Source organism: Acomys minous (assembly GCF_964271855.1).
Source record: "Acomys minous genome assembly, chromosome: 2".
NCBI classification, from domain to species: domain Eukaryota; kingdom Metazoa; phylum Chordata; class Mammalia; order Rodentia; family Muridae; genus Acomys; species Acomys minous.
In genome coordinates this window covers 57,580,230-57,590,729 of record NC_140484.1, presented here as the reverse complement: position 1 = coordinate 57,590,729, position 10,500 = coordinate 57,580,230, and the positions used below count along the sequence as shown (strand labels likewise).

Sequence of the window (10,500 nt, the reverse complement as noted above, 5' to 3'; positions counted from 1 at the left end):
CTGTGAGTTCGAGGCCAGCCTGGTCTATGAAGTGAGTCCAGGACAGACAAGGATCCACAGAGAAACCCTGTCTTGAAAAACCAAAAGAAGAAGAAGAAGAAGAAGAAGAAGAAGAAGAAGAAGAAGAAGAAGAAGAAGAAGAAGAAGAAAAACATACGGCTTTTGTGCAGCATGGTACCCAAGGGAAGGGGATGCCACTCCCCATTTAGGGAGTCTGTGACCATCAATGCATTTTTCCTCGTTTACCTCTGGAAGTTGGGGATCCAAATGGAGCTTGAGGCACCTTGTGACCAAATTCCCTGTGTGTACTCTGGGCAAAGTGAGGACCCATCCTTGTTTTCAGCAAGGGGAAAACATGGGAGAGGGCATTCTCTAGGTCTTAGCTTAAGCTCCAGCTCCAGGGCGGGTGGCGGCCTGTGACTCTCCACCCTGTGTGGACCTTGGGAACTGGTGTCTCTTGCAGGCTCATGTTTGTGGTTTTTAACCAGCTCTGATTCTGCACGCTGATTCCCGGCAGGGGGGGAGGGGGGGGCATTTCCAGACACTAGTGGGGCAGCTACAGCTTTGGGCTAAACTCAGGGGGGACTGAGGGTCATTAGAATCACTGTTCTTTCTAGGGTAGGACCACGTCCTTTGAGTAACAGCTGTGGCTAGGGAACAGGACAGGCTGTCCTTAGGAGAAGCCTCGGGACACTCTGCAGGGTCAGGACCTGCTGGGGTTTTGGGGCTAACCTCTCTGTTCAGACCTCATTCCCACAGAGAGGCCACTCCAGGCCTCAAGCTACTTCCTCTTGCACCCAAAGGACATGATTCCAACAAGAGTTGTTGCCTGGGCTGAGGGCTGCCCAAGTTCTAATTACATGTAATCCCAGAGACTGGCAGAGCTTGGGAAAATAAGGGGATTAGAGAGCAGACTTAGCTGGGCTTGGTAGGGTACAGAAGGCTCCACGGAGACAGGTGGCTCCTGGGTCCCCACTGCTCCCTGCCTGCTGGAGGTGGATCGTGAAATGGGGTCAGACATCCCGCTCTGGAGTCTTGATTTCCTGCCACACTTGTCTCCCCCAGATGACACGAACTGAGGTGCTTCAGGAATCATGTTTGTTTCAGCTCACAAGGCTCATAGAGAAATAGACTTGGAGACGTTGAGAGACACCTGAAAGCTCCTTACTCTACCTGGGCTATGTTGGAGACGGGGTGGGGTATGTGTGTGTGTTGGGGGGGAGGCAGGCCCAGGGGGGCATTTAGAGGGGCACGGCAGAGCTTGTGGGATGTAATTCCAGCAGGGACCTCCTGCCTCTCCCAACCTGAGACTGGCCTGGCTTATAGTTTAAAGGAATGGAGTTCACCCGGGGTGTGTGCTAGCATTAGGATAATTGGGGCTGTGACATCCTGAGGAAGGCCAAGTTTACCCGGGGAGTCATATAAAGATAATCTCAGATAACCTGAATCAATATTTCCTCACTGGGACCCATGGAGCCCCCACAGCTGTTTTCCTGATAACTCGGCAAATGCCCCACCCACCCTTTGCACCTCCCTTGTCCTCCCGCCCTCAGATGCCGGCTAGGCATATAAGTCCTGGACCCCTGCCCCAGGATGCTCTCCTGTGCCACCCTCCTGAGCCACCATGGGGCTGCCACTAGCTCGCCTGGTGGCTGTGTGCCTAGTCCTGGCCTTAGCCGAGGGCTCGGAGCTCCAGAAAGGTAAGGGGCTGGGTGATCTGGGCAAGCGGAGAGGCAGAGCACACGAGCGGTCAGAAGTCTGGGCAGCCCAGAGCAGGTAGTAAGGGGCTCCTGGAATAGAAGGGGGTCCCCAGTCAGAGCCACTCCAGCTGGACTGGATCTTAGGTATTTCACCACACTCTGAGGTTGAAAGCTGAGGGTCCCGTACCAGGTGGATGAGAAGCTGAGTCCCTGAGGGACTGTGTCCCTGCGAGTCGGGGAAAGCCTTGGGTGTCTAGAAGAAGCCGGTCTTAGGACAGTTCCAGGTGTAGGGGACCTCCGGCAAGACAGCGCCTCTGGAGAATGGGCTGAAGATCTACATGGGACTCTTCCGTCCCATCGGGACAAAGCTGTGGATGTGCAGTGTCTCAGTGGGGACTCCTGAAGGCTGAGGGACCCAGCCCAGCCACTTGCTGGGAGGGGGGCTAAGTGGAGCATCAGTTGAGGTTTGTGTGTGTGTGTGTGTGTGTGTGTGTGTGCCAAATATGGAGAGCAGATTGATAAGATACAAGCCTTAGAAAGACTTATAAATGAAAATAAGAAAAACACTCAGTCACAGACAGAGGAATTTAGACAGGAAACTACAGTGCCGCTGCACCATGAAACTGAAGATGGGCTCAGGCAGTGACAAGTTGGTGTACGCTGGCCAGGTGGACAGAGGACAAAGTGACCAGGTTGCCTGAAGGCCCCTCTGCTCCAATTCCCTGCTTACACTCCACACTAGCTAGCACCTTGTCTTGAGAGTCTCTGCAGAGTGGCCAATATTTATCAGAGACTGCTTCTGTAGGGGAGTGGGGGTGGGGAAGCTTGGCCAGAAGCCCTGGTCAGGAGCCCCAGATGGGTACCCCAGGAGGGGAGTGGGCTCAGGGAAAGCCCTCCTTGAACCTGGGTGTCTCACCTTGTGTCCCCACTGTTCTCCCAGAAGCCAGATCCCGAAACCATGTCTGCAGCACCTGGGGTGACTTCCACTACAAAACCTTTGACGGCGACGTCTTCCGATTCCCCGGCCTTTGTGACTATAACTTTGCGTCTGACTGCCGAGACTCCTACAAGGAATTTGCTGTACACCTGAAGCGGGGCCCGGGCGAGGCTGGGGGTCATTCCCAGATAGAGTCCATCCTGATCACCATCAAGGATGACACCATCTACCTCACCCACAAGCTGGCAGTGGTGAATGGGGCCATGTGAGTGCAATACGTATTCTCTTCCCATGTCCCAGCAGCCAGAGGGGATGCTTCTGGCTCCTCAGGGCATGTTCGCCAAACTAGCCAGCCTCCCGGATGCCCTCTTCTCTTCTGCCCTGGTACATGGCTAATAGGAAAGCTTTGAGGTTTCAGCTAAGTCATGGATTCATTCAACACTGACGAGTCCCCTCTGAGCCCCTTGCAGACCTCCCCTGGGAGCCATGTGAGACAGGCTGGTGGCTGCCACAGCTCAGAAGGGAAAGGCTGCTTGCCCAGCCCTATTGTTCCCTGGCATTGTCTCTGTAACAATGAGGTCCTCTTAAATGCATTCCTGTCCTGCAGGTTCACCCCCCTGGGGATTTGCTCTTTTCCTGCTTCGGGCTCTCCTAGTGTTCCCTTACCTTGCTTGGTCAGCCTGGGTCATGATGTCATGTGTGGGTTGGGTTTGGCAGAGGTCCCTAGGGATATCAGCTCAGGGGCTGGGGTGTGGCAGTTCCAGGCCAGCACAGGAGTGGGATGGGGTCCTGGCATAAGGACAACCCCAGAGTGATGGGCTGGGCATGGGTTGAAGGTCCCACCCTGGCGGATTCTATGAGAATACCTCAGAACAGAGGGCCTGGAGAGAAGGATGGGGCCTCAGTCTCCAACACATTCCAGACCCATTGCATTTAGGACTTATGGGAAGGCAGAAGGGTCTGCCCCTGCCCCAAGGAGATCCACCGAGCCCAGGACAAGGGATCTCTGGCCTCCTCCTGGAGCTCAGCCAACTCAGTTTGTGACTCCAGATGAGAACAGACTAGCCAGGCAAGGGGCCAGGCTGGGACAGCCTTCACACAGATAGTGCCCTGTGGCCTCAGCACACGATGGACAGCCTCAGGAGGACAAGTGAGTGGGTTCTGGCAAGGTGGGTTGGTGAGTGACCCCATTGTGACCCCCCCCACACACACAGGGTCAGCACCCCACACTACAGCTCCGGGCTGCTCATCGAGAAGAACGATGCATACACCAAGGTCTACTCCCGGGCTGGCCTCTCCCTCATGTGGAACCGGGAAGATGCACTCATGGTGGGTACCAGTATCCTGGGCGCTGAGGTGGTGGGGCTCCTCTATGTGGCCAGAGGTGTGATGGCTCCATAGAAGGTACCCATACCTCATAATTGGCATAAGATCCTGTGTGGTGGTGAAGGCTCTTGGAGACAGTGGTTGGCACCAGAGTCTCTATCAGCCTGGCCTGGGAGAGGCTTGCAGGGCTATAGGTGCAGTGAGCTGTCTCTAAGCTGTCCTTCCTGGTGGCCGACATCCCTGGCCTCCCGCGCTACAAGCTGCCTTGGCTTAGGGGCTCTGGAAGCTGTTCCGGGGCCCTGAGGCCTGCTCCCCTCCCCCCAACAGCTCGAGCTGGACAGCAGGTTCCAGAACCACACTTGTGGTCTCTGTGGGGACTTCAATGGCATGCAGATCTATAACGAGTTCCTCTCTGATGGTGAGTGCTAAGCTGGCCTTGTTGGGAGGGAGGCAGGAGTGTGGCTACAGGCTCCCCGGCTTCCAAGGACCACTGCTGACCAGCTGTGTCCCTAGGCGTACACCTCAGACCCATTGATTTTGGGAACATGCAGAAGATCAATAAACCGGAGGTTCAATGTGATGACCCCGAGGATGTGCAACAGCCAGCATCCTGCTCTGAGCATGTGAGTCACCACTGGGAAACCCAAGGCTCTCAGGAAACCTGTACTTGCTGGCCTTTGTTGGGGGCGGTGTCCCTATGAAGGGGAGGGGAAAGGGGTGTGGTCAGCGGTTCACGTTCATACCCTTCTCTTCAGCGAGCTGAATGTGAGAGGCTGCTGACCTCCACAGCCTTCGAGGACTGCCAGGCCCGGGTGCCTGTGGAGCTGTATGTGCTTGCCTGCATGCAAGACCGCTGCCAGTGTCCTCAAGGCAGCGCTTGCGAGTGCAGCACCCTCGCTGAGTTCTCCCGCCAGTGCTCCCACGCGGGTGGCCGACCCGAGAACTGGAGGACTGCCTCACTGTGCCGTAAGTAGCTGGCGACCTGTGGGGTGCGTGCGGCGGGGTGGGGTGGGGGTGGGGTGGGGCACATGGTGCTCAGCGTTAGTGTCCCTGGTGGGAGCCGTGTCTGTACCCAGCACCCAGACACGCTGTGGCCTTGGTGCTCTGCTAGTTCCTTATGTGTGGACTGATGGAGTGGACTTTGCTTCTAGCCAAGAAATGCCCTGGTAACATGGTGTACCTGGAGAGCAGCTCGCCCTGCGTCGACACCTGCTCACATCTGGAGGTCAGTAGCTTGTGTGAAGAACACTACATGGATGGCTGTTTCTGCCCAGAAGGTACGTGCTCTGGAAGACACTGGTCCTAGAGACTGGGTGGGGCAGGGAGGGGGTGGGGCCCTTCCCTCCTGTGAGCCCTAGGGGTGGGGAGATGAGAATCTTCATTGACAGGACAGGGGTCCAGCCTCACCTTGGGGGGCGGGGGGCGGAGACTGGCCCTTCCTGAGGTTTCTAGGGTAAGTTTGCATCTCTGACTATTGCAGGCACGGTATATGATGACATCACGGGCAGCGGCTGCATCCCTGTGAGCCAGTGTCATTGCAAGCTGCATGGACATCTCTATATGCCAGGCCAGGAGATTACCAATGAGTGTGAGCAGTGGTAAGTCTCAGGGCATAGAGGTTGGGGGGCGGGGATCAGATAGACGGGGGTGTTACCGAGTCTTGACCCTGTGCCTTGCTTCCCGGCAGTGTCTGCAATGCCGGTCGCTGGGTGTGTAAAGACCTGCCTTGCCCTGAGACCTGTGCGCTGGAAGGTGGCTCCCACATCACCACCTTCGATGGGAAAAAGTTTACCTTTCATGGGGACTGCTACTATGTCCTGACCAAGGTAGGCCAGCCAGGCTACCTGGATGGAGCTGGGAGCCCTCTGTCTTCTGGGGAGGGCACTGCTGGAGAAGGCTGTTCCTTGGTGATGCTGCTCTTAGAACAGGATGAAAAGTGGGGGCTTAGGGTGCAGGAGGCTGTTGGATCCTCAGTAACTTTACCACCCTTTCCCGCACAGGGTGACCATAATGACTCCTACGCCGTTCTGGGTGAGCTGGCCCCCTGTGGCTCTACAGACAAGCAGACCTGCCTGAAGACTGTAGTGCTGCTGACTGACAACAAGAAGAGCGTGAGTGCCCCGACTCCCTCCCTTTCCAGCATTTCTGGGTCCTGCATGCAGGCCCCCCCGCCTCCACTCTATGCACCCTTGTCATTTCCTGCAGGTGGTGGCCTTCAAATCAGGTGGCAGCGTGTTGCTCAATGAGATGGAGGTGACCTTGCCCCATGTAGCAGGTGAGTGAGGGCTCGGGGAGGGATCCTGAGGGCTCGGGGAGGGATCCTGATCTGCTGCCAGTCCACAGACACAGATGGGATTCAGACAGCCTGAGAGGCTGGGCCAGGGAGGGGACTTGTGTCCTCAGGCAGGCTGGGTCCACGCTGGTGGTAGGGGGATGGGGAGCATGCCACGTCATAGTAAGGTGGGACCGAGGGGCCCTGCTGCCTCTCACTGTGTCCTTGTCTTACAGCGAGCTTCTCCATCTTCCAACCCTCCTCCTACCACATTGTTGTGAACACCGTGTTTGGGCTGCGGCTGCAGGTCCAGTTGGTCCCAGTCATGCAACTTTTTGTGACTGTGGACCAGGCTGCCCAGGGACAGGTGCAGGGTGAGTGGTCCCTCTTGTCCTGTGCCTGAAAAAGCCCCATGAGGGTCCCGCCCCTGGCCAACCCCCCACCCCAATCCCCCGGCCCAGATCCTTCCTAATCCTGTTCTTGGCCCTTTAGGTCTCTGTGGGAACTTCAACGGCCTAGAAAGTGATGACTTCATGACATCTGGTGGGCTGGTGGAGGCCACGGGTGCCGGCTTCGCCAATACCTGGAAGGCCCAGTCAAGCTGCCACGACAAACTGGACTGGCTAGATGACCCCTGTTCCCTCAACATCGAGAGCGGTAAGGCTCAGGGGAAGCTGGTCGCCGTCCACCGGCTTGGCTAGGGCACACAATCCTGACCAGTACAGCCTCAGAGTAGAAGGAGCTCCTGATGGGGACATGGTATGTGGCTGAGGTGTGGGTGGAGGTCACGTGGCCCGTGTGGGTGGAGGTCACGTGGCCCGTGGTGCTGGACATCAACACATTCACCGGCTGTTTCAGCTAGGTTATGGTGCTCCTATGGGGGCAGCTTCCCAGTGACAGAGCGGATGGGCTGGGCAGGCTAACTGCAAGGTGGTGGATATCATCTAGGCCTGGCCTAACGCTAAGTGGCCCTTTCTATTCACGTCTCCATCATATTTGGGGGGCCTCTAGCCCCTTGGGGTTGAGAAAAGGAGAAGTGAGGGTTATGCAGAGAGGCCTCATCTTGCTCATAGCTGACTGGAGTGATGAAGGGAGGGAGGAAGGGGTCTGGCTTTGGTCACATAGGAGGCCATGTCACCTCCATCCCGGGTTATCAGACTTTTGGCTCAGGGTATGTGAAAGGGCACCTGGCCCATGCTAAGGTTCTGCTCCACTCCCCAGCCAATTACGCTGAGCACTGGTGTTCCCTTCTGAAGAGGTCGGAGACTCCCTTTGCCAGGTGTCACCTGGCTGTGGATCCCACTGAATACTATAAGGTGAGTTCACCCCCCCCCCCCAACCAACTCTGCATACTCAAATGGTGCATGCAGTGTCCTCAGGGCCAGCCAAGTGTGCTGGGGCACCTGGCTGAGCCTGTGAGTGGCTGGGCATGTGTGTGTGCGTGCGTGTGTGTGTGTGTGCGTGCGTGCGTGTGTGTGTGTGTGTGTGTGTGTGTGTGTGTGTGACTGAGTGCTGGCATGTGTGCGCAAGTATGCTCACTTGTGTGCGAGGGGCCTCCCCACCTCACCGTCTGTGCCTTTGGTTTGCCTCCTAGAGGTGCAAATATGACACGTGCAACTGTCAGAACAACGAGGACTGCATGTGCGCAGCGCTTTCTTCCTATGCTCGTGCCTGCGCAGCCAAGGGCGTCATGCTGTGGGGCTGGCGGGAGCGAGTCTGCAGTGAGTGCTCCCCCATGGGCTGCTTCCTGAGACAGAACTCCGCAGGATGGGAGTGTCCTGGGTGCAGTCAGTCCAGGGGGAAGGGCCAGTTCCTTGTAGCTTCCACCCGGCTTCTGCCAGGAGCAACAGCAGATTTACCTGGCCCTTTTAGGCTCTCCGCTTGCTCCGAGGAGCAGAATTCTGCAGATACGGGAGCATGGGATAACCACAGCTGTGGAAGCCTAGTTTGGAGGGGGGGGGGCTGGGAAGGGTTTCCACAGTGTCTGCCCTTCTGGCCTTTAGGCTCTAGTGGAGGGAGAAACTCAGGAACAGCCTATAGGGACAGTAGTCGGAGGCCAGTCCTTCGGCCCCTTACTCCTGTGTTTTCCTCTGCAGACAAAGATGTGCACGCTTGCCCCAGCTCACAGATCTTCCTGTACAACCTGACCACTTGCCAGCAGACCTGCCGCTCGCTCTCAGAGGGTGACACCCACTGCCTCAAGGGGTTTGCCCCCGTGGAAGGCTGTGGCTGCCCTGACCATACCTTCATGGATGAGAAGGGCCGCTGTGTGCCCTTGTCTAAATGCTCCTGCTACCACCACGGTCTGTATCTGGAGGCAGGGGATGTGATTCTGCGGCAGGAGGAACGCTGGTGAGTGTCCTGGACTTGGTGAGGGGCCCACACAGAGAGGAGGGGGTTGCTCTCGAAGCTCTACCCCTAGTGGAAAAAAATGGGGGCTCTATCTGTGGGACCTGAGGTTCTCAAATGGTGCAGAGGTGCCAGGGGTGAGATTCTGAGAGTGGCCCAGCTGGCATCTGTCCTGCGTGGGGACAGACCTGGGCCCTGATCATCTCTTCCCACTTCTCTCTCGTAGTACTTGCCGGAACGGGAGGCTGCAGTGCACCCAGGTCAAACTGATAGGCCACAGTAAGTGGATGCTGCGCATATATGGCCCCCAGTGTGTCTTGTTTCCCCTCCCTACTCACCTGGTCCCCTGACTTCACCTGGAGCTAAGACAGACTCCTTCACCTCACAGGCTGTAAGGAGCCCAAAATCCTTGTGGACTGCAACAACTTGACTGCCCTAGCCACCCGGAAACCCCGTCCCACTAGCTGCCAGACACTGGTGGCTGGCTATGTGAGTGCCAGGGAAGGGCTGCTGGGGCAGGGGGAGGCTGTTTGAGGGTGCTGTGGATGCCTGAGTCCATTGTGGAGGGAAAAGGCCCACTCCCACACTGTCAGTGAGTCTTACAAACTCCTGGGTCTAATGATAGCCCCTATGACCCTGGAAGAGAAGAGGCAGCCTGTGTCAGCGCAGAGGTCAGCCTAGGGGTCTTGACCAGCAACCCTACCTGCTCTCCCTGATTAAGATGAGCTTGAAGGAAAGGATCTTAGGAGAGAGGAAAAGAAATTGGGGGGTGGTGGTGGTGGTGGTCCAGGACACAGATCTTCTCACGTGGGCATCTACACTTGACTCCTCAAGGAGGGCGTGGCCGTCATCTGAGCCCCTCTTATTGCAGTACCACACAGAGTGTGTCAGTGGCTGTGTGTGTCCCGATGGTCTGCTGGATGACGGCCAAGGTGGCTGTGTGGTGGAGGAGGAGTGTCCTTGCATCCACAACAAGGACCTATATCCTCCTGGGCAGAAGATCAAACTGGACTGTAACAACACCTGGTGAGCTGGCCCAGTTGGGCTGCACTGGAAGGACTGGGCTGGCTTTCAGAGGGTACAAGGTGGTTCCCCACTCTGTTGATGGAGCAAGTTTTATGTCTACCCCTTGCCCTGGAGGTCACTTTTAGGCCAGTATAGGTGCTTGTAGGTTTCCCATATGGGGTGCCTCAGGAACTACTTCCATGGTGTCCAGGGCACAAGCTGCTCCCCAAGAGCATATGGGAGTCTTGGTTTCAGGCCCCTTCAGGCTTCTTTACTTCTCTCCTCAGTACTTGCCAGAAAGGACGCTGGGAGTGCACCCGGTACGCTTGCCACAGCACCTGCTCTATCTATGGGAGCGGCCACTACATCACCTTCGACGGGAAGCACTATGACTTTGATGGACACTGCTCCTACGTGGCTGTCCAGGTGCGATTGTGGACCCCTCCAGGAAGAGGCCAGCGCTGAGATAGGAAAGACGGTCCTGGGGTGGGAAGGGCTGTCACTTCCTCATCCTGGAACCCACACTGTCAGGATTTGGTCTCCCAGTAATGAACAGAGAGAGCGTGGTTGTGGAGGAATGCTAAGTGAATGTATCAACCGTCAATAAAGCGCCATTTAGCCAATCAGCTGGGCAGAAGGACAGGAAGTGGAAGGTGGGACTTCCTGGAGGAGAGAAGAAAAGTTTGATGGTTGGAGAGGGAGGGGGAGTTTTGGACAGTTGGAGGAGGACGGTGGGAACTTGACACAGACTGGCCCCGGGGTCATAGTGGCAAGTGTTTGGAATATATGTATGTTATAAGGTTTAGAGCAGTTTGTTTAGTTTACGAGTAGATTAGAATCAGTTCAGACTCTGCCCGGCGAAGTGCTGGCAGCCTTAAAGTACGTTTTAGTCTCCCTGTGTCAGTTATTTG

The 10,500-nt window shown here is 56.5% G+C and overlaps 1 protein-coding gene across 1 annotated transcript in view; it reads left to right on the top strand.

Annotated features, from left to right (window-relative positions):
* Nucleotides 1–1,624: 1,624 nt before the first annotated feature.
* The window catches only part of MUC2 (mucin 2, oligomeric mucus/gel-forming), a gene marked incomplete at its 5' end in the record, with an annotated part of 33,586 nt that continues 24,710 nt past the window's right edge, over nt 1,625–10,500 (top strand). Inside the window, 20 exons of the mRNA XM_084802842.1 lie at nt 1,625–1,700; nt 2,641–2,902; nt 3,852–3,966; nt 4,291–4,381; nt 4,477–4,586; nt 4,719–4,929; nt 5,115–5,240; nt 5,444–5,561; nt 5,651–5,789; nt 5,964–6,074; nt 6,169–6,238; nt 6,472–6,609; nt 6,728–6,892; nt 7,457–7,551; nt 7,830–7,956; nt 8,332–8,587; nt 8,811–8,863; nt 8,973–9,073; nt 9,456–9,610; nt 9,877–10,015. Coding sequence (XP_084658968.1) covers nt 1,625–1,700; nt 2,641–2,902; nt 3,852–3,966; nt 4,291–4,381; nt 4,477–4,586; nt 4,719–4,929; nt 5,115–5,240; nt 5,444–5,561; nt 5,651–5,789; nt 5,964–6,074; nt 6,169–6,238; nt 6,472–6,609; nt 6,728–6,892; nt 7,457–7,551; nt 7,830–7,956; nt 8,332–8,587; nt 8,811–8,863; nt 8,973–9,073; nt 9,456–9,610; nt 9,877–10,015 — 2,658 coding nt within the window. The remainder of the gene's footprint in view (nt 1,701–2,640; nt 2,903–3,851; nt 3,967–4,290; nt 4,382–4,476; nt 4,587–4,718; nt 4,930–5,114; nt 5,241–5,443; nt 5,562–5,650; nt 5,790–5,963; nt 6,075–6,168; nt 6,239–6,471; nt 6,610–6,727; nt 6,893–7,456; nt 7,552–7,829; nt 7,957–8,331; nt 8,588–8,810; nt 8,864–8,972; nt 9,074–9,455; nt 9,611–9,876; nt 10,016–10,500) is intronic.